A 27863-nucleotide genomic window follows, 5' to 3' on the forward strand; every position below is an offset into this window, starting at 1 on the left:
ACCCTTTGTTCTGATACTGTGACCCAGATTCTAAATTACTCATCTTCCATGCACGCAGCCTGTAAAATTTTGATGAAATCCCCTCTCACCTTTCTAAACTCTAAAGAATAGTCCCAGTCTACTCAGTTTCTCCTTGTACAGCAAGCCCATCATCCCTAGAAACAGTCCAGTGGATTGTTTCCACACTCTCTTAATGTCAAATCCGTCTTTTAGGTAAGGAAACCAAATCTGTATGCAATGTTCTAGATGCAGTCTCAGAAAGACCCTGTATAATTGAGAAAGACTTCCTTCCTCTTGTAATCAAATCCCCTCACCAACATTCAATCACTTCAATTAAAACATAAAATGCCAGGAATACTCAACTGTTCATGCAGCATCTGTGGAAAGAGAAACTGAGTTAACATTTTAGGTTTATGACCTTCCATCAGAACAATAACTGCATCTTTGTGAGTATGCCTGGGGGTGCTCCTTAACCGAGTTTTAAAGCATCTCTGTGACCAGGGCTTGGCATTTCAGATTAGAAACCTTCTGTGTTGCACTGGGCCACGTGATCAGTTTAGGCCTGGCAGGTTTTGCCAGAGGACCCATTCCAGATGGTAATGAATTTACTGAACATATAAGGGTGGGTAGTGAGCAACTTCATGGAATCTCCAGGCCAGCATCAACTTCCTGCCATTTAAGAAAAAACTCAATTTGGTTAGAGGTCATTAGCTTCCGACCACTCAGTCCCTTAGAGTTGGTTTTCCTGCTGATTCTCAGATATGTAATGCTCCCGGCACTGTCTGTTGATGTGCAGTGCTCCTGTTAATAATAATCCTGCTGAAATTTCATAAGCTGTACATTTTTATTTCTCTCTTTCTCCCTCTCTTTTCAAGTCAGTGCTGTATAGATCATTTTCTAATATTCTACATAGCTACCCACCGAGGGATAAATATTTTCCAGACCAAGTCATTTGCATTTTTTGGAACAACGTGACTAAATCTTCTATGTCCAGCTCTAAAGCCAGGCAGGATTGTAGTTTAACATTTATCCGAAGGATAGCACTCATATAGTGCAGATCTGTTCTGAACTTCATTCTAGATTTTATGCTCATCCTTGAGCATGAAACCACAATCTACTAAGGTATGAGGGTGCTAACATACTAAAACCAAGCCATAGAGGACACTTAACTGATGTGTACAAATATATTTATTTTAACAAACATGTTAATTTATGACCAATTTGGCACAGCAGATTTCGAATGTTTTACTATGTCCATACTACATTAGTTAATTATGGATCATTATTCACCTAAAATTTGAGAGTCATAAATTTATGCCTTCATGTTCCATTCAATGGATTCGAGCTCATAATTGAGGCTGATATTTGTGCACTGCTGAGGGTGTGGAGATGCTGTCTGAACTCTCAGATGGATGCAAAAGATTCATTGAATTATTTCAAAGAACAAAGGAGAGGTTTTCCCCAATGTACACACTTGTAGCAGCCGGTTCTCACGGAACTCGAACTGCCATCGGTGGCTGTGAGCGGACGTGCAGGAGCGTGTCATAGGCTAACTGCGGGGCGGGCCTTCCGGCAGGAACCTTACGTCACATCCGCCGGAGAGGCTCTCAGGTACTTTTACGCGCGCACACGTTTTGCTTCTCTCAGTAAAGTGTGCTCCAGTTCAGCCTCCACGTCTCTGAGTTTTCCTTTCAGCAATGCACCGCGTTCGGCTACATTTGGTGACCCTGACGCTTCCAGACAGCATCTGGAACCCGCAACATGAATTCCAACAACTCGCACAACGCAGTCTCGCTCAAGCTCCCGACTTTCTGGGCCACTCAGCCCCACGTTTGGTTTGAGCAGGCTGAGGCCCAGTTCAGTATCAGAAACATTACAGCCGACGCCATGGCGTACTACTACGTGGTCAGTACACTCGACCAGGACACGGCAGGCCGGATCATCGACTTCCTGCACCATCCACCAACGGAGGACAGGCACGCTAAGATCAAGGTGCTCCTCATCCGCACTTTCGGACTCTCCCGCCGCGAACGAGCCACGCGGCTTTTGCACATGGATGGCCTGGGCGACCGCAAGCCATCCGAGCTGATGGACGACATGCTGGCACTCATGGATGGCCATAAGCCCTGCCTTTTATTCGAGCATTTGTTTCTCGAGCATTTGTTTCTCGAGCAACTGCCAGAGGACATTCGCCTCCTCCTTGCTGGTGTAGATTTCAGCGACCCGCGCAGCCTCGCGGCCAGGGCGGACATTTTGTGGCAGGGTAAGTAGCGGGGAGCGGCTTCCATCTGCCTAACCACGACCACGCAGCCTAAGGCCAAGACCCCACGCCCGAAGCCACTGAGACCCATGGGGGACAAGGATGAGCGTTTGGATCTATGGTGATTTTACCATCAGGGATAGGGCTCAAATGCGCGCCGCTGCTGTCCACCATGTGCCTTTCCGGGAAATGCCAGAGCCTACCATCGCTAGTGGCTTCGACGGCTGGCCATCGCGACGGCCTCCTGTTCCTTTGGGACAGACATTCCGGGCGATGTTTCCTGGTGGACACCGGGGCCGAAATCAGCATCCTTCCCCCCTCGAACATGGACACTTGTAACGTGGCCCCAGGCCCCGAACTCACCGCTGCAAATGGCACCACCATCCAGATGTACGGCTCGCATACCATCCCTCTGCGTTTCGGGCCCAGCTGTTTTACCTGGACCTTCACGGTAGCAGTGGTGTCATGGCCGTTACTAAGGGCGGATTTCCTACGGGCCAACCGTCTTCTGGTCGACCTGAAGGGCCGGCATTTGGTCCACGCCGAGACATTCCAGACCTTCCAGCTCGGAGAAGCCCAGTTACCAGCCGTCCACCTAGACTCCATCACACTCTTGGGTGACGAGTTCACCAGGGTGCTGGCGGATTTCCCCTCCATCATCAACCCACAGTTCTCCACTACCGGTCCCAAGCACGGTGTGCAGCACCACATCCCCACACAAGGACCACCGCTGCATGCCCATGGCTGTAGGCTCCCACCCGACAAGCTCCACCTCGCCATGGAAGATGGAGGAGATGGGGATCATACGCCGCTTGGACAGCCCTTGGGCATCTCTGCTGCACAGGGTGCCCAAGTCCGCAGGAGGTTGGAGGCCCTGCGGGGACTACAGGAGACTCAATGACGCCACAACCACTGACCGATATCCAGTGCCCCACATCCAGGATTTCACGGCGAACCTCTATGGGGCGACCATCTTTTCAAAAATCGATCTGGTCTGGGGGATCCCCGTGCACCCCGACGATGTGCCCAAGACAGCCCGCATCACCCCCTTCGGGTTGTTCGAATTCCTAAGGATGCCTTTCGGCCTCAAGAACGCCGCCCAGACTTTCCAGGGGCTTATGGACTCAGTGGGGCAAGGCCTGGATTTCGTCTTCATCTACCTAGACAATATCCTGGTGGCCAGCAAGTCATGCAAAGAGCACGTGGCACATTTGCGCCAACTCTGCCAGTGCCTGAGCGACCGTGGACTGGCAATCAACCCGGCGAAGTGCCAGTTTGGGCTGACGGAGATTGACTTCTTGGGCCACAGGGTCAACCAGCATGGAGCCACCCCTCTGCCAGACAAGGTCCAGGCCATCCGCCAGTTTCTCAAACCCAGCACGGTCAAGGGCCTGCAAGAGTTTGTCGGGATGGTAGATTTCTACCATTGGTTCGTGCCGGTGGCGGCGCGCATCATGAGACCCTTGTTCAGTCTAATGGCCAGCAAGGCCAAAGAGGTGGCATGGGACGCGGAGTCCACGGAAGCTTTTGAGCGGGCCAAAGGGGCGCTGGCAAAGGCGGCCCTCCTAGTACACCCGAAAGTCGATGTACCCATGGCACTCACAGTCAACGCTTCCAACACGCAGGTCAGCAGAGTCCTGGAGCAGCTTGTCGAGGGCCAGTGGCGACCGTTCGCCTTTTTCAGCCGACACCTGCGACCATTGGAGGTTAAGTACAGCGCTTTCGACAGGGAGTTGCTAGCGCTCTACTTGGCTATCCAGCACTTCCGATATTTCCTCGAAGGAAGGGATTTCACTGTGTATACAGACCACAAGCCCCTCACCTTTGCCCTTGCAAAGGTATCAGACCCATGGTCTGCTCGGCAGCAGAGGCACCTCTCCTTTATTTCGGAGCTCACCACAGATGTCCGCCACATCACAGGGAAGAACAACGTGGTTGCCAACACGCTGTCCCGCCCCCACATCCACTCAGTGACCACCTCAGCCCCAGGGATCGAGTACACGGCGCTGGCGCTGGCGCAGGCGCAACAGGCGGACACCGAGATCCCGGCCTACCGCACTGCCGTTTCGGGACTCCAGTTGGAGGACGTCCCCATTGGCCTGACAGCGGTTCAGCTCCTATGCGACACGTCTACTGGCAGACCTCGGCCTGTGGTACCAGCAGCATGGAGGTGACGGGTGTTTGACATGCTACATGGCCTGGCCCACTCGTCCATCTGGGCGTCTATCAAATTGGTAGCGGACAAATTCGTTTGGCACAGTTTGCGCAAGCAGGTCGGACACTGGGCCAGGACCTGCGTACACTGCTAGACCGCCAAAGTCCAGTGGCATGTGAAGGCCCCCCTCCAGCAGTTCCAGCCGACGCTCGGGAGGTTTCAGCACATCCACGTGGACATCGTCGGCCCCCTGCCCATCTCCCGGGGCACCAGGTATATAGGTATATCTTTACCATGGTCGACAGGTTCACCAGATGGCCGGAGGCCCTGCCGCTAGTGGACACGTCCACTGAATCCTGCGCCAGGACACTCATCACAAACTGGATCACTAGATTCGGACTTCCAGCAGACATCACCTCCGACAGAGGAGCACAGTTCACGTCAGGTTTGTGGACAGCACCAGCGCAGCTCCTGGGCACCCGGTTACATCACACCACGGTGTACCACCCACAGTCCAACGGTTTGGTCGAGCGGTTCCACAGGCACCTCAAGTCAGCCCTGATGGCGCCCCTCAGAGGGCCCAACTGGACAGATGAACTCCCCTGGGTTTTACTGGGCATCCGCACAGCCCCCAAGGAGGACCTGGGCACCTCCTTGAGTTGGTCTACAGCACTCCCCTGACGGTCCCGGGCGAGTTTGTACCAGAGGCCCAAGGTCCAGCAGGGATGCCAGCAGAAGTGCTGACGAGGCTGCGAGACAAGGTAGGGACCCTGGCACCGGTTCTGACCTCCAGACATGGCACTATTACCGTCCTTTATCCCTAAGGACCTCCGGGACTGTGAGTATGTTTTCATTCGCAGGGGCATGCACAAGTCACCTCTACAGAGGCCATACGAAGGACCCTTCAAGGTGATCCGGCACAACGGATTTACGTGTGTTGTGGAGGTGGGTGGCCACGAGGAGACTTTCTCAGTGGACCGCCTCAAACTGGTGCATTTGGACATTGAGCAGCAGCGGGGCAGGCCACCCAAGAGGGACACACAGACTGGGGGTCCCATGCCCCCAATGGACGTTTCTGGGGGAGGGTGTAGCGGCCCATTCTCACGGAACTCAAACCGCCATCGGCAGCCACGGGCGGACACACAGGAGCGCGTCATAGACTAACTGCAGGGCGGGCCTTCCAGCAGGAACCTTATGTCACATCCGCCGGAGAGGTTCTTGGGTACTTTTGCTCGCGCACGCGTTTTGCTTCTCTCAGTAAAGTGTGCTCTGGTTCAGCCTCCACGTCTCTGAGTTTTCCTTTCAGCAATGTGCCGTGTTCAGCTACAACACATTATTTATCTTCAGTCAGTACCAATAAAATAAAAAAATCTGGTTGTGGGCTTTGTTAAATGTTATTTTAGTGACCATTCTTTGAATGTAAAATGCTTTGTGATGACCCAAAGTCACTAAAGGTGCCATGCAGATGCAACCCTTTGGAAACATTGGAAAGTACAGCATCAGAAGACTGCAATTTATTTGTCTAGACCCAAAACAAATTTGTACACCTCAAAAGCAAGATAGAAAAAGCATGTCAGTATACAAAATGTCTTTGAGATATGATTTAAAAATGCAATTTCCATTTAACAGTCCTTATCATTATTGTTACTTTCTGAATTTAAGATATCCAAAGTTAACATTAAGAAATTTGTAACCTGCATACTTATCAACAGCTTTGATTACAGATATAACATTAATACACTTCAAAAGTACTTCATTGGTTGTAGAGCACTTTGGGACATCCAGAATGTGCATGAAAGGCACTTTATAAATATAAATCTATTTTTTTATGTACTAAGTAAATAAAGTGCACGCAACTCTTGCTGTGTAAACCCATTTCTTATTTATGGTAAACCCTGCACTACACAAGAATTACCACCTAGTGGCTCCATAACCCTTTTCAATATAAATACAGCTAAGAACAATTTTTACTTGTATCGTATTTAACATCCTTGATGCAAAATGTTCCAAGTTGTATCACAGAAGTATCATAAATATAAATTTGATGCTAAGAATTGTGTTAGGACAGATAGGCGAGGCTTAAATGAATACTTCTTGTCTGTAATTACTGTGGAGAAGGTCAGGGAATTTGGGATAGAGAACAGTGATGTACTGATATTGACAGTACAAAAGAAAAGGTGCTGGCAGTGTTGAGGTGCATAAAGATGGATAAATCTCTGGGGCCTGACCAAGTGTATCTTAGGACATTTTGGGGAGCAAGGGAAGAAACCGAAGGGACCATGGCTGAAATTTTTGTATCTTCCTTAGCCACAGGTGAGATACTGGAAAATTGGAAGGTGTCTAATGTTGTACCTTTATTTAAGGAGGGCTGCAAGGACAAGCCAGGGAACTCCAGGCCAGTGAGCCTAACATCAGTGGTGGAAAAGTTACTGGAGGGGATTCTGAGAGACAGGATCTAACTGCATTTGGAAAGGCAAGGACTGATTAGAAATAGCATGGCTTTGTGCGTGGTAAATCACGTCTTACGAATTTGATTGTGTTTTCTGAAGACATGACCAAGAAGGTTGATGAGGGCAAGGTGGTAGAAATCTTCTACATAGACTTCAGCAAGGCCTTTGACAAGGTCCTGCATGGCAAACTAGTCTGGAAGTTTAGATTCCATGGGATCCAGGGTGAGCTAACCAATTTGATACAAAATTGCCTTGGTGGTAGGAGGCAGAGGGTGGCAGTGGAGAGTTGTTTTTCCAGATTGGAGGCCTGTGACAAGTGGTGTGCCACAGGGATTGATGCTGGGTTCCCATTCTTTGTCATATATTCAACAACTTGAATGAGAATGTAAGTGGCATGATTAGAAAGTTTGTGGATGACACCAAATTGGTAATGTGGTGGACAGTGAAGAAGGTTGTCTAAGCCTCAACAGGATCTAGATTAACTGGGAAAAAGTGCCGAGGAATAGTAGATGGAATTTAAGTCAGATGAGTGCAAAGTGATCCATTTTGGGAAGTTAAACCAGGGCAAGACATACACAGTGAATGACTAGGCCCTGGAGATGGTTGTAGAACAGAGGTTCATAGAGGTACAAGTACATTGTTATCTTAAGTGGTGATACAAGTAGACAAGGTGGTGAAGAAAGTGTACGCTTGTCTTCATCAGTTGGGGCACTGAGTACAAAAATTGGAACATCATGTTGCAGCTGTAAGAGACGTTGGTGAGACATCACCTGGAGTATTGTGAGCAGTTCTGGTTGCCATACTCCAGGAAGGATGGGATTAAGCTAGAGAGGGTGCAAAAAAGTTTCACAAGGATGTTGCTGGAATTGCAGGGCTTGAGTTATATGGAGAGACTGGTGAGGCTGAGACTGTTTTCCCTCGAGCAAAGGAGGCTGAGGGGTGACCTTATAGAGGTTTATAAAATCCTGAGGGGTACAGATAAGATGAATTGTCACAGTCTTTTTCCTGGGGTAGGGGAGTCTAAAATGAGAGGCCATTGATTTAAGAGGAGTAAGATTTAAAGGGGACCTGAGAGGCATTTTTTTTCACACAGAAGGTGGTGGGTTTGTGGAACAAGCTGCCAAAGGAAGTGGAAGAGATGAATACAATTAAAATGTTTAAAAGACATTTGGACAGGTACATGGATAGAAAAGGTTTATAGGGAAATGCAGGCAAATGGGACGAGCTCAGGCAGATACCTTGGTCAGCATGGACGAGTTGGGCTGAAGGCCCTGTGTCTGTGCAGTATAACTCTATGACTATGAGATGGCCAATAGCTTAATTTATTAAAAGAAAAAGCATTTAAGGAGCTTAAAGGAGGAAAGAGAAGCAGAAAGGTTTGGGGTGGGAATTCCAGAGCTTAGGGCCTTGGCAACTGAGGCACAACCAGTAAGCCTGGAATAATTGAATACAGGAATGACCAAGGAATCAAAGTAAGAGGACAACAAAATATCTCCGAGGGTTGTAAGTCTGGAAGAGGTTATACAGGTCGGAGATCAAGGAGGGGGCTGGAAACAAGGAAGATCATTTTAAAACCAAGGCAATGCTTACCTAGGCATTAATGTACACCAGAAGGTTCACAGGACCCATTGTTTACAGCTGTCTGACACTTCAGTTCACCATGCCACTCCTTCACTGTTCCAACAAAGTTTAATGAAAACTTGGGTAACAGCTATATCCTTCAAGTTTCAGCAGAATTCAACAGTTTCAGATGATCACTCATTCCAGGCTTAAATCTCACGTTTTCAGCAATCATGTCCCCCCCCCCCCCCCAAAGTATTTGAGATTTCATTTGTCTCCTATTTATACCTCCTCCAGCTACTCCCTTACCCCTTCTTTCAGGGTCTCCTCCTGATCACAAACAGTCTCCTTGTTCTCTCTGCTCCTTATATCCCCCCACCCCCCAACCTCTTTCTCTGCAGTTTAAAACTTGTTTCTTGCCCAACTTTTCCCAGTTCTGATGAAGATTGTACGTCCTCAATTTTAACTCTGCTTCCCGTTCCAAAGTTGCCGTCTGCCTTAAGTATTCCCAGCATTTTATTTAATTCAGATGTCAAGCATGTGCAGTATTTTGGTGCTGGATTTCTCCTTGCATTTTCAAGCATCTGAAAAGTAGAAATAAAATGCAAAACTTTCTGAAACTGAAGGCAATCTTTAGAGGGTTGTATAAAAATGTGTGCCATCCAGACAGGTATGGGCTGCAAGCCTCTTGCAGTGTAAGTTCCTTTTCATATCAGAGAAGGCTGAGATACACACAAGGTTCATACAACAAGCAACAACTTGAATACACAGAGGTAAGAATACTAAAATCTTTAGTAACTACACTCGAAAGAGAGGCACGCAAGGTGCAACAAATAGGAAGAAAGGCAGCAACACTCGAACGAGCAAAAGGGCCTGGAAGCATTGTCTGAGAAACAACCCCGGACATTAACATTTGAAGGCGCGTAAACACACACAGCGTAACATCTTGAAGAGAGGCAACAATAGAGTTGCCAACAGTTGAGAGAGAGAGAGAAGTGAAACAAGAAACTTTGTGTGTGTCGTGAGAGCAGATAGTACAGTTGTGAATAGTTCTGGAGGAAGGGGGAGAGACGGCAGTGAGGGCGGAGAAAGACAGTCGACAAAAGATTGAAACAGTGGCGGTGGTCTGAACGGAGGCGGGAAGCTACCACGCACCGAGCGAGCCCTGGTGGGAAACGACGCGTGTAGCTGAACTGGTCAGAAATAAAAAGGGAGCTGCCGGAGGAGAAAGGCATGGGAAAATATGGAAATAAATAAAAATCGGAAATGAGTGAAGATACCGAACACCTGAAAGAGAAAGGGGATGTGAGAAAATGAAGTGAAGGCGGACTACTGCCTTTATCAGATTCCTTAACAGCTCAGCCAGTCTGAAGAGTTAGTTGAGAGCACGGCTTTTGGAGGGAGTGAGAAACACTACTTATCTAATTCATCACGCGAAGACGATCATCTGTCCGATGGGCACGGTTCTGGGATGACATGAGATGAGGCTCAGGAATGGAAGTGTTTTAACGGTGTTCTGTCTGGGTGCATTTCTTTCAATATCCTGGTTCGTTTCTTGGCTGAATATGAAAGGTAGGTGAGCCATTTCTAACCTGGTCCATTTTCTCCAAGGTAACACCATCCCAATCTGTTGTCGACCCTACTTAGAGCAACGAGCATATACGGATTGAGAAGCAAGTCACGATATTGTTCACATTTGTTATTATTACTCGTTTACCCTGGAATTGCAACTCATTGATTAAGCTTGTAGGAAGCCGAGACTCAAATCTTAAAGGATTTCCCTTTAGAATTACAGCACTCGAGGGTTTACATTGTCCTGTACTGTGCTATTAACGAGACTGAATATACAGAAGGAGCAATATTAACAAAGAACTGCTTCTTCAGTTGTTTTCTTAATTTTCTAGACTATCTAATAATTTTAAATCTCTCTAGCACATGTACTGCTTGGCTATCTTTTAAATATTTATTTTACCACGAAATTCCACAGAGATTCTTTGGTGGAAAATCTTCAATATTCCCTGAGAAACCAAATAAACAGCTAAATGTCATTCACCCACCTGCCCCAGAAGGTGTCTGTAGAGTGGGGATGGTAGTGGCCTCAGCTCTATCTCCCCACCTCTCTAAGTCAATGAATTCCTAGCTCAACATGATGTCGAACTCTTCTTCTGCCCACTCCCTTTCTGTGCTCATTTCTTTGGCCAAGAGTGTTCACCCCCACACTATGGACCCTTTCACCCATCTTCAGTACTCCCAATCCACCTGGACACCTCCTTCTGACCAGATACCCTCCCTGGACCTATTCATTGCTAACTGCTGACATGACATTGACTTTTCCATCCCCCCTCCCCCCCCCCCCCCACCGACCTATCCCCTTCTAAATGTGCAGCACTCCATTCACTAAGAACCAACCCTGATACCATCATCAAACCTGCTGACAAGAGAAGTGCTGTTGTGGTCTAACAAACTGATCTCTATCTCACAGAGGCCAGACATCAGCTCTCAGATGCCACCTCCTACCTCCCTTTGGACCATGACCCCACCATCAAACATCAGGCCATGGTCACCCAGACAGTCATGGACTTCATTTCCTCAGGAGATCTTCCTTCCACAGCTTCCAGTCTTATAGTGTTCCAGCCCCACACAGCCCATTTCTACCCCTGCCCAAAATGCATAAGCAGGATTGACGCAACAAATGCATTATTTCAGCCTGTTCTAGCCCCTACCAAACTTATTTCTTCCTACCTTGATTCTATACTTTTTCCTCTGGTTCAGTCCTTTACCACCTATATCTGTTGCACCTCTGATGCCCTCCAATACTTTGAACATTTCTAAGTCTCTGGTCCCGGCAGACTCATCTTTACAATGGATGTACACCTTTACCCCATGTACACCATGGATATACACCTTTACACCATGTACACCATGGATATACACCTTTACACCACGTACACCATGGATGTACACCTTTACACCACGTACACCATGGATGTACACCTTTACCCCACATACACCATGGGTGTACATCTTTACCCCACATACACCATGGATTACACCTTTACACCACGTACACCATGGATGTACACCTTTACACGACGTACACCATGGATGTGCACCTTTACACCTCCATCACACACCAGGATGGTCTACTTCTTCCTTGAATGGAGGCCCAACTAGTTCCCCTCCAGCAACACACACATTCATCTGCCTGAGCTTATTCTCACACTGAACAACTTCTCCTTCAACTCCATTCACTTCTTCCAGATCAAAGGTGTAGCTATGGGCACTGGCATTGACATTGGCCCAAGCTATACCTGTGTTTTTATGGGATATATGGCAGGCAATGAGAAGCTCAGGGTTGCCCCTGTGGTTGAATGGTGGAATATCTTTGAGAGTGGTGGAAATTGTGGAAAATGACATGATGACTGGGGAGGTTGGTGGGGTGGAAAGTGAGGACCAGAGGAACTCCATCTTTGTTCTGTCCTGAAGGAGATGGGGTAAGAGCAGAGGCACAGGAAATGGATGAGGTGTGATGAACGGCTTTGTTGGCCACATCTCATCCATTTATTTCAGTCCTACCTGGGTTGACGTGTCCATTGGTGCTGCCTCCTGCGCTCATGCAGAATCAACTGTTTCTTTACTTTAGCTGCCAATTTCCACCCTGCCCTAACCTTCACATGATCAATCTCTGACTCTTCCCTTCCTTTCCTAGATCTCCCTGTCTCCATCTTAGAAGATGGGTGTCAGTCATTAACCTATTACAAGCCTATTAACTCCCACAGTTATAAAACATAGAACATAGACCATTACAGCACAGTACAGGCCCTTTGGCCCACAATGTTGTGCCAACATTTTATCCTGCTCTGATATCTATCTAACACTTCCTCCCAAATGTTAACCCTTCCCTCCAATTTCTCTATCATTCATGTGGCTATCTAAGAGTCTCTTAAATGTCCCTAATGTATCCGCCCCCACAACTTCTGCTGGCAGTGCGTTCCATACACGCACCACTGTGTAAAAAACTTACCTCTGACATCCCCTATACCTTCCTCCAATCACCTTAAAATTATGCCCCCTCGTGTTAGCCATTTTTGCCCTGGAAAAAAGTCTCTGACTGTCCACTCGATCTATGCCTCTTATCTTGTACACCTCTGTCAAGTCACCTCCCGTCCTCCTTTGCTCCAAAGAGAAAAGCCCTAACTCACTCAACCTATCCTCATAAGACATGCTCTCCAATCCAGGCAGCATCCTGGTAAATCTACTCTGCACCCTCTCTAAAGCTTCCACATCCTCCCTATAATGAGGTGACCAGAACTGAACATAATACTCTAAGTGTGGTCTAACCAGAGTTCCATAGAGCTGCAACACTACCTCGTGGCTCTTGAACTCAGTACCCCAACTAATGAAGGCCAACACACCATACAGCTTCTTAACAACCCTATCAACCTGCGTGGCAACCTTGAGGGATCTATGGACATGGAGCCCAAGATCCCTCTGTTCCTCCACTCTGCTAAGGCTCCTGCCATTAACCTTGTATTCTGCCTTCAAATTCGATCTTCCAGAGTGTGTCACTTCACACTTTTTCCGGGTTGAACTCCATCTGCCACTTCTCAGCCCAGGTCTGCATCCTATCAATGTCCTATTGTAATCTACAGCAACCTTCTACACTAGCAATAACACCACCAACCTTCGTGTCATCAGCAAACTTACTAACCCACCCTTCCACATCCTCATCCAAGTCATTAATAAAATCACAAAGAACAGGGGTCCCAGAACATATCCCTGTGGAACACCACTGGTCACTGACCTCCAGGCAGAATGCACTCCATCTACCACTACCCTCTGTCTTCTATAGGTGAGCCAAATCTGAATCCGCACAGCCAAGCTTCCCTGGATCCCATGCCTCCTGACTTTCTGAATGAGTCTTCCATGAAGAACCTTATCAAATGCCTTACTAAAATCCATGTACACCACATCCACTGCTCTACCTTCATCAATGTGCTTTGTCACATCCTCAAGGAATTCAATCAGGCTCGTGAGGCATGACTTGCCTCTCACTAAGCCAGCTGACTGTCCCTAATCAGCCTGCTTCTAAGAATCTTCTCCAGTAATTTGCCCACCATTGAAGTAAAACTCACTGGTCTGTAATTCCCAGGGTTATCCCTACTTCCTTTCTTAAACAAAGGAACAACATTTGCCACCCTCCAATCATCTGGCATTACTCCTGTGGCCAGTGAGGATGCAACAATCATCACCAAAGGTGTAGCAGTCTCTTCTCTCACTTCCTGTAAAAACCTTGGAGATATCCCATCTGGCCCTGGTGACTTATCTATCCTAATGTTTTTCAAAAGTTTCAGCACATCCTCGTTCCTCACATTGACATGCCTTAGCATATCAGCCTGTTGTACGCCATCCTCACAAACATCAAGGTCTCTCTCACTGGTGAATACTGAAGCAAAGTATTCATTAAGGACCTCCCCTACCTCTTCTGACTCGGGGAACATGTTTCCTCTTTTATCCCTGATCGGTCCTACCCTCACTCCAGTCATCCTCCTATTCTTCACATACGTGTAGAACGCCCTGAGGTTTTCCTTAATCCTACTCGTCAAGGCCTTCTCATGCCCCCTTCTTGCTCTCCGAAGCTCATTCTTAAGCTCCCTCCTGGCTACCTTGCAACTCTCCAGAGCCCTGTCTGATCCATGCTTTCTAAACCTTAGGTAAGTTTCTTTCTTCCTCTTGACAAGATATTGGATGTCTCTTGTCAACCATCCTTACCCTGCCTCAATGGGACAAACCTATCCAGAAGCCCATGCAAGTACTCCCTAAACAACCTCCACATTGCCGCTGTGCACTTCCCCAAGAACATCTGTTCCCAATTTACGCTCCCAAGTTCCTGACTAATAGCATCATAATTTCCCCCTCCCCCAATTAAATACTTTCCCATATCGTCTGCTCCTATCCCTCTCCAAGGCTATGGTAAAGGTCAAGGAGTTATGGTCACTATCTCCAAAATGCTCTCCCACTGAGAGATCTGAAACCTGATCAGGCTCGTTGCCTAGTACCAGGTCCAGCATGGCCTCTCCTCTAGTCGGCCTGTCCACATACTGTGTCAGGAATCCTTCCTGGACACACCTAACAAACTCTGCCCCATCTATCCCCTTTACACTAAAGAGGTGCCAATCAATATTAGGGAAGTGTAAATCACCCATGACAACAACCTTGTTATTTTTGCACCTCTCCAAAATCTGCCTCCCGATCTGCTCCTCAGTGTTTCTGATGTTATTGGGGGGTCTGTAGAATAGTCCCAATAGAGTGATCGCTCCCTTCCTGTTTCTGACTTCCACCCACACTGACACAGTAGACGATCCCTCCAGGACATCCTCCCTTTCTACAGTTGTAACACTGTCCCTGATCAGGAAAGCCACTCCCCCACCTCTTTTACCTCCGTCCCTGTCCCTTTTGAAACATCTAAACCATGGAATATCCAGCGGCAATTCCTGCCCTTGTGACGGCCAAGTCTTTGTAATGGCCACCATCTCATAGTTCCATGTACTTACCCATGCTCTAAGTTCTTCAGCCTTGTTCCTGATACTTCTTGCATTAAAGTAGACACACTTCAGCCCATCCAACTGACTGCAATTTTGCCCTTTCAAATGCCTATCCTTTCTCACAATCTTTCTACACTCTGCATCTACTCGTACACTAAATGAACCAACCTCTGAACTATCATTCTGGTTCCCACCCCCCTACCAAACTAGTTTAAACCCTCCCCAACAGTTCTAGCAATCCTGCCCGCAAGAATATTGGTCCCCCTCCAGTTCAGGTGTAACCCATCCCTTTTGTACAGGTCGTACCTTCCCCAGAAGAGATCCCAATGATCAACAAATCTGAAATCCTGCCCCCTGCACCAATTCCTCAGCCACGCATTCATCTGCCAGATCAACCTATTCTTGTCCTCACTGGCATGTGGCACAGGCAGCAATCCAGAGATTACTACCCTTGAGGTCCTACTTTTCAGCTTCCTACCTACCTCCCTATATTCCCTCTTCAGGACCTCATCTCTTTTCCTACCTATGTCATTGGTACCAATATATACCATGACCTCTGGCTGTTCACCCTCCCCCTTCAAAATGCTGTGGACTTATCTTGACCACCCTTTGTCCCACTCTGCCTCCTGTTAGGATTCTATTCCATTCTCCTAGTTCCTCAGTCTCTGTAGCATTTTCCCCAAACATGACACTTTCCATACAGGTGCCTCTCAAATTCTTCTTTTTTTCTGAACGACAGCTTCTCTTCTACCATTGTTAACAAAGCCCTTGACCACATCTCGTCCATTTCCCACACTTCTGCTCTCAGACCCCCTCCTCCGAGACAAAAGAAGGATAGAGTTTCTCTGGTCCTCACCTTCCACCCCACCAGCCTCTACATTCAACAGAACTTTCTCCACAATTTTGCCACCTGTGAAGAGATTGCACTACCAGACACATCTTCCCCTCTCCTCCCCTTTCAACATTTCCCAGGTGCCATTCTCTTGGTGATTCCCTGGTCCCCTCTTCTGTTCCCACCAACCACCTCTGTTCTTTTGGCGCTGTGAAACATTTATTCTTTTACCTCTTTCCCTCCTACCATCCAGGAACCCAAACGGTCTTTCCAGGCGAAGCAGCAATTCACTTGCACATCTTCCAATCTAGTGTACTGCATTCGGTGTTCATAATGTGGTGTCCTCTACATTGTGGAAGGAAACACGGATTGGGTGAATGCTTTGCAGAACACCTGCGTTCAGTCTGCAGCACTGACCATGGGCTTGCTGTTGCCTGCCACTTTAATTCTCCATGGCCTAATTAGATAAGATAAGATAAGATAAGATAAGATAAGATAAGATAAGATAAGCTAAGGTATCTTTATTAGTCACATGTACATCGAAACACACAGTGAAATGCAGCTTTTGCGTAGAGTGTTCTGGGGGTAGCCCGCAAGTGTTGCCATGCTTCCGGTGCCAACATAGCATGCACACAACTTCCTAAACCATACGTCTTTAGAATGTGGGAGGAAACCAGAGCACCCAGAGGAAACCCACGCAGACACGAGGAGAAAGTACAAACTCCTTACAGACAGTGGCTGGAATTGACCCGGGCCCCAGCACATGAATATCAAAGACAGAGCAGAAGCATCTGCAACCATCTTCTGCAAAGAGTGTCAGGTGGATGATCCATCTTGCTTCCTCCTGGGGATTGTAGTATCGAAAACAAAAAGTCTTCAGCTAATTCACTTCCCTCAAAGAAAAAGCTGGAAACACTGGATATGATAAAAGGTAATATAACTAGACATGGGATACAGCACTGAAAAAATGCACCAGAACTAGCTTTTTTTTAGCCAAGCTGTTACAGTACTGGCATCTACCTGAAGATGTGGAAAACTGGCAGCATGTCTGGCCCACAAAAGGTGAAACAAACCCAATCCAGCTAATTACCTCCCAGTCTACTCTCAATTAGCAAAGCAATGGATTTAACAGTGCTTTATGGGGTACTTACACTCCAATAACCTGCACACAATGCTCAGTCTGGATTTCACCTGGACTGCTGGGCTCCAGATCTCACCGCAGCCTTAGTTCACAGAGCTGATGATGAGAGAGTGACTGTCTGCCCTTGATATCAAGGCAGTATTTGACAGTGTTGTATCAAGATGCACTGGTAAAACTGAAACCAAAGAATATCAAGAGGAAAAATCCAAAGATGCAGTCATACTTTGCACAAAGGAAGCTGGTGGTGATTGTTGAAGATCAATCATCCCAGTCCTAGGATACAATGATCGGAATTCCTTATGGCCAACCATCTTCAGCTGCTTCATAGATGATCTCCCTTCCATCATAGGGTGGTAGTGGCATAGCTAACAGACCTGCTATCCCACAGCTCCAGCAACCCAGATTTAATCCTGACTCCAGTGCTGACTGTGTGGAGTCTTTATATTGTTCCTGTGACTGTGTGGGTTTCCTCCCATATTCCAAAGACGTGCAGGCTTGTAGTTTAATTGCCCCCTAATGTGTAGGTGGCTGGTGGAAGGGACAGTTAGCATGGCTTTATGCGGGGCAAGTTGTGTCTTTCTAACTTGAATGTGTTTTTCAAGGAGGTAACAAAGGTGACCAATGAAGGTAGAGCTGTGTATTAGTATTGATATTGGTATTGGTTTATTATTGTCACTTGTACTGAAGTACAGTGAAAAACTTGTCTTGCATATCGATTGTACAGGTCAATTCATTACACAGTCCAGTTACATTGGGTTAGTACAGAGTGTATTGATGTAGTACAGGTAAAAACAATAACAGTACAGAGTAAAGTGTCACAACTACAGAGAAAGTGCAGTGCGTTAAGGTGCAAGGTCACAACAAGGTAGATCGTGAGGTCATAGTCCATCTCATCATATAAGAGAACTGTTCAATAGTCTTATCGCAGTGGGGTAGAAGCTGTCCTTAAATCTGGTGGTATGTGCCCTCAGGCTCCTGTGGATCTTGTCTACTTGGGTTTTAGTAAGGCGTTTGACAAGGTCTGTCATTGTATGCTCCTCCAGAAGATTAAGATGCATGGGATTCACGTTAACTTGGCCGTTTAGGTTCAGAATTGGCTTGCCCATAGAAGACAGAGGGTAGTGGTTGATGGGACTTGTTCTGGCTGGAGGTCTGTGACTGGCGGTGTTCCACAGGAATCTATTCTGGGACCTCTGCTGTTTGTGATATATATAAATGACCTGGATGAAAATGTGGATGGGTGGGTTAGTAAGTTCACAGATGTTACAAAGATTCATGGTATTGTGGATAGCATAGAAGACTGCCAAAGGATACAGTGGGATATAGATCAGTTGCGGATATGGGCGGAGAAATGGTATGTGGAGTTTAATTCAGCCAAATCTGAGATGTTGCACTTTGGGAGATCAAATGTAAAGGGACAGTTCACTGCTAATGGCAGAAGAATTAATAGTGTTGATGTATAGTGGGATCTAGGGGTCCAAGTCCATAGCTCCCTGAAAGTGGCTGCACAGGTCGTAAAGGCAGCATGTGGCATGCTCGCCTTTATTAATTGAGGCAATTAATAATAAAGAGTCAGGAAGTTATGTTGCAGCTTTATAAAACTCTAGTTAGGCTGCATCTGGAGTATTGCATTCAATTCTGGTCGCCCTGTTATAGGATGTCAAGGCTTTGGAGAGGGTGCAGAAGAGGTTTACCAGGATGCTGCCTGGATTAGAGGGCACGTGCTATAAAGAGAGTTTGGACAAACTTGAGTTGTTTTCTCTGGAGCAGTGGAGGCTAAGGGGAGACCTGATTGAAGCTTATAAGATTATGAGAGGCATAGATAGAGCAGACAGCCGGTATCTTTTTCGCAGGGTCGAAATGTCTAATACTAGAGGGCATGCATTTAAGGTGAGAGGGGGTAAGTTCAAAGGAAATGTCGCGGCAAGTTTTTTTACAGAGAGTGGTGGGCACCTGGAATGCACTGCCAGAGGTGGTGGTGGAGACAGATATGATAGGCATTTAAGAGGTTGTTAGATAGGCACATGAATTTGTAGAGAATGGAGGGATATGGACGTTGTGTGGATGGAAGGGATTAGTTTAGTTAGGCATTTAATTACATGTTTAATTAGTTCAGCGCAACATTGTGGCCCAAAGGGCCTGTTCCTGTGTTGTACTCTTGTATGTTCTTCACCCCACTCCCACTCTGACCTATTGGTCTATGTGAGGCCCAATGTCATAGTGAGGCCCAATGTCATAGTGAGGCCCAATGCAAACTTGAGGAACAGCACTTCATTTTCCATCTGGGCACATTGTGCCTTCTGAACTCAGTACTAAATTCTACAACTTCAGATAACTTGATTTTTCAGCCTGTATCAGTTATTCATCTGTGATATTAACTCCCACATTCATTTGTCTATGTTCTTTTGTCTATGTTCTCGCTCTCTAATTGGTCTCATTTACTCAGTAACCAGATAATGTCGACAGCTTATCACTATGGTTACTCCAGTTTTACCCTATTAGAGACATTCCCCCTTCCCCACCCTCCCTGCAGCTTAATGAGCTTCTTTTGTCTCCTTCCCAGTTCTGATGAAGGGTCTTTGGTCTGAAGCATTAACTCTGCTTCTATTCCCATGGATGCTGCCTGGCCTGTTGAGCATTTCCAGCATTTCATGTTTCCATTTTCCGACCTGAGGTAGTTTCACTTCTTGGATTTCACACAGTGGCGAGCTGACAGTGCTGGCGAAATCCAGAGCCATTTGAGCCCATAGTAACCCTGGGAGACAACAGCAGATGCCAGTTGTTGGTTGTCTTACTTGATGTACATGATCTGCCATTGAGTTCTTGTTAGCTCTATACAAGTGAGCAGTTTTCCCCTGTTAGAGAAATATGTCAGAAGCTGCAAATATGATCTGCTGCTTGTTGACCTCACTTACATGCTTTGGTTTATATAACCTCAGTTATGAAATATTATATTTTCATATGTTTTAAACAAATCTATAAGAAGCAATACCATACAAACAATAGTCCTATAAAATGACACAATGTTTTATATATCAAAATACCACGGTGATAAGACTTTTGAATGGTTCCCTTATACGATGAGATGGACTCTTGACCTCACAATCTACCTTGTTTGACTTTGCACCTTATTGTCTACCTGCAATGCACTTCCCTGTAGCTGTGACACTTTACTCTGTATTCTGTTATTGATTTTACCCTGTACTACCTCAGTACACTGTGTACTACCTCAATGTACTGTGTAATGAATTGATCTGTATGAACAGTATGCAAGACAAGTTTTTTCACTGTACCTCGGTACAAGTGACAATAATAAACCAATACCAATACCATTACCAAATAACTCAAAACTTTCCTACCAACCTTAATATAATGCCTATAAATCCAGTATATAAACTATGTTGTAACAGTGGACACTTATGTTATATGTTAGCTGTTTGAATCAGCAACCTGAAAACATTAGCTCTATAAATCTATATCATGACGTCCTTTACAGTAGTGAATCATTATAGGCAGCTGAGAGGTGGTTCTGCTAGTAATAAAAATCTTCCTGGAAAATGTGCCACAGGATCTCAACAAATGGAGTTCTGTTGTAATGGATCTATAAATATGCATTTATTGTGATGGTAAAATCAACCCTACCAGTTTGGGAAAGGATTTTATTTTCTCTGATAATGCCTAGTCATAACACAGAGCAATGCACTAGCACGACTCCAAGTTAATAAAAATACTTTCAGTTATGATTTTTATTTTTCTACACAGATTGATTTCCTGTTTACCCCAGAGTTAAACAGCAACATCTAATAAAAGCATAGTTGTTCCGTCTGTTACAGTTTTTGGGTTAGCTGTCCTGAGGACAAAGTGGTTAATAAATTCTCCTGTCTGTTGCCCAAGCAAGTTTTATTACATCCAGTTGGACAAGTGCTTAACATCTTAAGCATTCTTTCCTTTTTTCTTCTGTCCTTTTATGTTTCATATTGAGCTTGTAATTTTCTTCCTTGTTCCATTGTTTTGCAATATTTTGTACATTCTTTCTTTTGTGTTGTTGGGCACTAGGATTGCAAAGGAAAAACGTGTTCAACCACTGCCATAAAATAGGAGGCATGACTATAATATGTGCTCAGAGGCAGACCCAAGGATCTCCTAAAATTGGTCTTCTGGCCTCTTTACCATGAAACCAGCTAGGAACAACGTTAAATAAGTGTGGAAATCAGGACTTTAGCAACATTTTTATTTGCCTCTAGCACCCAGTTTAGGCATTCAATGTGGCTAGATGTTGGAGGGGTTAGCCAGCAGTAAAGGATGACAGCTGTGAGTACTGGGGACAATCCCCAGTAATTGGTAGAGATTTGGCAGTGGATGTTGGTTGCAACACAGCAATTGGAAAGGAGAGAAGGAAAGTGATGGGCTAAAGATTTGTAGCTGCAATTTGTAGCTGCAATAATATGTAGCTGCAATCATTTGTAGCTGCAATAATATGATGCAATCAGCAGTTGGTTTCTTTGGGAGACCCTTGGAAGCATTCTTGCTCCTCTTAAATGTTATAGTAAGCCACAAATAATGCAGATAAATGATCTTCAACCTGAAATGTTAACTGTGGTGGTCAGGTAAAAAAGGTCTGAAAAACAATTTCAAACTAAGTTGAGATTGGATGGCGGTGGCAGAAGAAATCATTAGCAGAGGCATCTCATACTGGATCTGGGCAGGAAAACATTCATTTGATCAATAGTAGCAAACAGATTGCCCTGCACTTCCCTTCCATCCTTCAGCATTTTACAGAATGGTCATAGCACAGAAGGAGGCCATCTGGCTTCTTGAATCTTTACTCACTTAATGTACAAGCAATCCAACTTATTCCACTCTATCTCCCTCTCCCTGTAGCCCTGCAAGTTCTGTGCTTTCAGATACTTGTCCAGCACACTTTTGAATGCCATCATGGAATCTTCCTCCACTGCTAACCCTGGCAGTGCATTGTTATTTAGCCAACTTTCTATCCATGCAGCTGCTGCAGTTCCTTTTATTCCACACACTACAATCTTGATGATGAGCCTGTTGTGTGGCATCTTACCAAATAGCTTCTGGAAGTCCAGATAATACACATCAGCCATATTTCCCTCATCAACCTTTTCTGTTACTTCATCAAAAAAATCTTCCAAGTTAACTAGATGTGACTTGCCTTTAACATTTCCTTGCTGGCTTTCTCTCATCAATCCACATATGTCGAAGTGACTACCAATTCTGTTCATGATTGTTTCCAGAACTTTCCCCATTACTAAGATTAAACCAGCTGGATTTACCCCACATCCTTTTATGAACAAGGAGTAGCATTTGCAATCTTCCAGTCCTGAGGCATCACTCTTGAATCTATAGCTGTTTGGAAGACTTTCTGCAATTTCTTCTCTTACTTTCCTCAATAACATGGAATATCCCACCCCAACCAGGGGATTTAGCCACTTTAAGTGCAGCTAACTTTTCTACAACTTCTTTATCAAATTTTAGCCCACCCAGAATATCAATGAGAATTTTATCTGCAGAAACTCCAGCACTGTTTTCTCCCTTGGTGAAGGCTGGTGTACTCACTTAGTATCTCAGCCATGGCACTGCTTCTATGTGTAAATTTACATTTTGGTGTCTCATCAGCCACCTTCTCCCCGAGTCCTTTCTTGCTTGTATGTCTATAGAATATTTCTAGGTTCCCTTTTATGTTTGTTGCTGGTCTTTTGTCAAGCTCTTTCTTTGCCACTCTTTTTCAAATATTTTCCCTCCGATCTTTCTTTACTCAACTAAGTTTTTATTTGTGTTAGCAATTTGCTCTTGTTCTATTTTACTCCCCTCATGGTAATCCACAGAGCTCCAGGTATAATTTCACACACCCTCTCCCTCATGGGAATGCATACAATAGTACGGACCATCTCCACTTTAAAGGCCTTTCATTGTACCAACATGTTTATGGCTGCCAACCTTTATTGCAATTTATCTGAGCCAGATCTGTCCTTGTCAATTCAAAATTGGCTCTTCTGCAATTAACTATTTTTTTTATCGTACAACAGTTACCAAGCCTTCACTGCCATGACAATGGCACTCTACTATCTCACATGTCTGTGTAGTGTACTTAATATTGGTTAATTGTTGCTTCAGGTTATTGTTTAAGAATTGTGTCATGTGACTAACTGCTATCTGAGCTGCAACAAAGTTTATGGAAAGTGGAGTTTATTGTCATATGCACGAGTACATGTACGTACAGGTGCAATGAAAAACTTGCAGCAGCGTCACAGGCACATAGCATCATATAAGCAGTATTCACAAGAAAAATATAAAATAAACATAAATTATACAAAATTTTTACAAGAAAGAACACAATTAGAACAAAAAAAAGCAAAGTCGATTTTAGTGCAATGTGATCAAAGTGGTCATAGTGTTGCTAAACTGCAGTGATTAGGATTTTGCCAGTTGGTTCAAGAACCAAATGGTTGAAGGGAAGTAGCTGTTCTTGAACCTGGTGGTGTGGGACTTCAGGCTTCTGTACCTCCTGCCCAATGGCAGCTGCAAAAAGTACCAGAGAGCCTGTCTGTGAGGAGCACTTGAATAAAGGGGACACAGCCTGTTTATGCTTCCAGTGTATTTTCCTGCACACCCTGCCAGCAAACCTTTTTAGATGTTAGGACTGCACAGAGAACGTCAATCCTACACTGGTAGGATATAAGGAGGAGACAGCAAAGAATCAGTCACGTAAAGTGACCGAGTCATTCCCTTCTGTAGCATGAATCTAGAAACTCATAATCCATCACAAAGAATTAAGGTGCAGACCAGAGCACAGGGGAAAAGTATAATGTACTGAAAATTGATTCCAAGTAAAGACCAATCTTGTAATCGACGGAGCAGCTTTCAGAACAAATGGCAGGACAGTCCTGGGCCAGATATATTGGAAATGTTGGTGGCCATGACAAAGTACAGAAGCCCTTCGATTTATTGTATCAAGAGTGAACCGTATGGATGAACCGTAGGGAGAACGCAGCAAATGTGGCGAATGTGCATTCGCGCACCTGTGCGTATGTGCTTGCCAGTCGGTCCATTGTTCAGTGGATTGATGGCGTGAATATGGCAGTACGCATGCGCACGCCTATACACATGCGTGCACTGGCCGGCCAATTGCTCGGCTTGGCGGAGCAATGACAGCCTCTGACACGCGCAACTTCACCTTTGGCACCGGATTTCGGGGGCTCGCGCACTTTTAGGTCTCCGCAGACCTCCCCGTGGATCTATAACTGTAAGTTGCTCAGTTTCTGTATTTTAATTAATATGAATCAGTGAAGACATTTATTCTACCGCACTGTTGTCATTCTTGCTCCGTGCATGCGTAACAATTGGTGACGAGGATAAAAACAAGAATGGCCTCTCTACTTCAAGCACCCAATCCACTTTGGGCCACAACTACGACAAAACCAGCACCAGAAACCTGGCTACAATGGAAGAAAACCTTCCAGGACTACATTGAACTTCTACCAGTTTTAACACCAACGGTGGAGCTGGAGGAAGCTACCAAACTCAAGCTGCTTTGCATGTACTTGGGAGAACTCGGGCAGAAATACTTCAACACTCTGCATTTATGGAACAAAACTGAATCAGCCAGCGTGTTTGACGCTTTAGACAATGTTTGGGGGATGCAGGACAATGTCTTTATGGCACACTTCAGGTTCTCGCAGCTGTGACAGACCGCCGATGAGAACATAAATGATTTCATCACAAGATTAACTCTGGCTGTGCAGGAATGCAAATACAAAGACGTCCTACCGAACAAATTCAAAGAAGCGATGCTTATCCAAGCATTGATTATCAGAGTCTATGATGAGAAGACACATGAGAACCTCCTGTCTGAAAAGCACGACTTGTCCTTGGACAAAGTGTGCTCCACACCTCATCACAGGGAGGCAGTTAAAAGAGGCCTTACACAGACTCAACTGACCCCAGCACCACTTATTCAGGCAGTACTGGAGCGAGAGCCCCCTCCCGAAAACGTCAATGTTTGCCAGCATTTGCAGATCGGCAGCTTCCAGTCAAAATCACATCAGCCTCCACAGCGATACCATCACTATGGTGGAAGTCATGTCCAGTGGTCCAACTGCAAGCATCAAAAGACCGTCTGCCGCTTCTGTCAGAAGGTAGGGCACCCCGAGAAGGTGTGCTTCGCAAAGCAACAGAATTCAACCATTAACTCCATGCGAGGAGATGGCTGTCTCAAAGAAGTGGACACTATCTTCCAAACCCATGAACTGCGCAACCAGAACCAGCCTCCGTACTTGGTTACGCTCACAGTGGAGACACCGGCCTGTGAAATTTGAGCTGGATACCGGATCAGCCATCACCTTGGTAAGCGAATCATCTTTACACCATGTTCAAAACTACAACCTCTAAGCTTGGTATTTCACACTGGAGACAGCGTCGATGTACAGGGCATATTCGCAGCAGAAGTGGTCCACCATGGAGACCTGTTCCACTTACTGGTGCGCTTTGTCAGGGGAGGCCAACTGCCTAATTTGTTGGGCAGAAACTGGATTAGAAACATTCCATCAGTACTATCCTACATCTGTCATATCGAGGGAGGCCCAGCATTGAATACTCTGCTACAAAAGCACCAGCGTGTATTCCAAGCCGAGGCTTCGGGTCAATACCGTGGTCCGGTGGCTAAGTTCAAATTTGAGGAGAACTGCCAGCTGAAGTTTTACAGGGCCCGCCCGGCGCCATATACTGTGGGCCCAAAGGGAGAAGTAGAACTGGACCACCTACAGAGAGCGGATGTGATAGATCCATTGCAGTACTCGAGTGGGCAGCTCCGATCGTACCCATCCTCAGGTCAGATGGATCAGTGCGCATCTGTAGCAACTACAAACTGACCGCAAACCCTGAGACAAGACTGAACGTGGATCCACTGCCACAGGTTGAGGAATTGTATGTATCCCTGTCAGGAGGCCAACAGTCCTCAATGCTAGACCTGAAACACGCCTACAACCAGGTCACTCTGGATGAAGGTTCTAGGAATGTTACGACAATCAATACACCCAGAGGCCTGTTTCGGTACAAGCGGCTGCCACTTGGAGTGAGTTCTGCACCTGGGGTATTCCAATGCCTTATTGATAATTTAGTTAAGGATATTCCTCATGTCTGTGCTTACCTTGATGATATTTTAGTAACTGGTACATCAGAGTCCCATCAACTTGAGACACTAGACAGAGTACTTTCCCATTTAGAGGAAGCCGCCTTTACTCTAAAGAAGGAGAAGTGCACGTTTTTGGCCTACTCAATCGATTTCCTGGGCTTCAAAGTTGACAAAACAGGTCTCCGTCCGCAGGAGCACAAAATCAAAGTCTTAAAAGAAGCTCCACATCCACGAAACGTGACACAGTTACACTCATTCCTGGGACTAGTCACGCATTACAACCGGTTTTTAAATCAATCAGCTACAGTGTTAAAGCCCTTATACCGACTACTCCAGAAGGACCAACACTGGGAATGGTCAAGAATTGAGCAACAGGCACTTGAACAAATAAAAAACGCCCTCAGTTCTCTGTCCGTGTTGATGCATTATGATCCTGAAAAGTCGATAGTCATGAAATGTGACAGCTCACCATATGGGGTCGGGGCCACCTTCCTACATCGAATGCCTTGTGGAGCAGTGGTGCCTATTGCTTTCACTTCAAGGACAATATCTCAGGCGGAGACGAATTATTCACAGCTCGACCGAGAAGCCCTAGCTATTATGTTTGGCATCAAGTGCTTCCATTTATATATATGTTTAGGCGGCCTCTCGAAATCCACACAGAGCATAAGCCTCTGCTAGGCTTAATGGGGGAGACACGAGGTATCCAACAAATGTCATCACTGAGAATGCAACGATGGGCCTTGACCTTATCCACTTACTCCTACACAATGAAGTATACCCCCGGAAATAAAAATGTTATTGCAGATGCCTTAAGCAGGTTACTAATTGTTGAGGGAGCATCTGGCACTCTTCCGTTCGAGGTTGTTCACCTGTTATAAAGCCTAGATGAAACACAAATCAAAAGTCACCTCATTGGGCAGTGGACAGCCCATGATCCACTCCTATCGCAGGTAAAAAGAGCACTACATGTTGGTTGGCCTGCCAGCCCTTCACCTGAGTTTCAACCATTTACAAATCACCAACATGAGCTGAGGCTACAGGATGGCTGCATATTATGGGGCAGTTGAGTAGTGGTTCCCCCCCAAGGTCACAAATGCATACTCCGCGATCTGCATGACGCTCTCCCTGGGGTGGTCAGAATGAAGGCACTGGTGAGAAGCTATGTGTGGTGGCCAAAAATTGATACCGATATTGAGAATATGGTGTGCATCTGCCCTATTTGTCAGAAGACACAAAAAGCATCACCAAAGACCCCTCTTAAACCATAAGCCTGGCCTGATTCCCCGTGGAAGCATATTCATATTGACTATTTTGGACCATTTCTGGTTGTTGTGGATGCCCATTCGAAGTGGATAGAGGTGTTACCTACTTATACGTCATGTTCCTCAACAACTACTATAACTAAACTATGGTTGGTCTTTGCTACATTTGGTATTCCGGAAATGATCGTGTCTGATAATGGCCCGGCTTTCATGAGTGCAGAATTTAAGGAGTTTGTAGAGAAGAATGGTATTAGGCACCTGACAATGGCTCCATATCATGCAGCTTCAAATGGCCTGGCTGAGCGAGCAGAGCAAATGGTGAAATGAGGCCTTTCTGAAGAAACATAAGGTGATTTGATGACGATATCAAGCCATTTCCTTTTCCATTACTGAATCACCTCTAATGAACTATCGGGTGCCTCCCCTGCTGAATTAATGTTCAAACGCACATTATGCACCAGATTGGATCTCTTGCTGCTGGCCGTCCAGGAAAAAATTTGT

At 45.8% G+C, this 27863-nt stretch overlaps 1 protein-coding gene across 1 annotated transcript in view; it reads left to right on the forward strand.

Moving 5' to 3' along the window:
- Positions 1–9752: 9752 nt before the first annotated feature.
- LOC127587105 (alpha-1,3-mannosyl-glycoprotein 4-beta-N-acetylglucosaminyltransferase B-like) overlaps positions 9753–27863 on the forward strand; it is a 137059-nt gene continuing 118948 nt past the window's right edge. The window contains 1 exon segment of the mRNA XM_052045329.1: positions 9753–9997. Coding sequence (XP_051901289.1) covers positions 9907–9997 — 91 coding nt within the window. The 5' untranslated portion in view covers positions 9753–9906.

Source organism: Pristis pectinata, chromosome 2 (assembly GCF_009764475.1).
Source record: "Pristis pectinata isolate sPriPec2 chromosome 2, sPriPec2.1.pri, whole genome shotgun sequence".
Classification (NCBI taxonomy): domain Eukaryota; kingdom Metazoa; phylum Chordata; class Chondrichthyes; order Rhinopristiformes; family Pristidae; genus Pristis; species Pristis pectinata.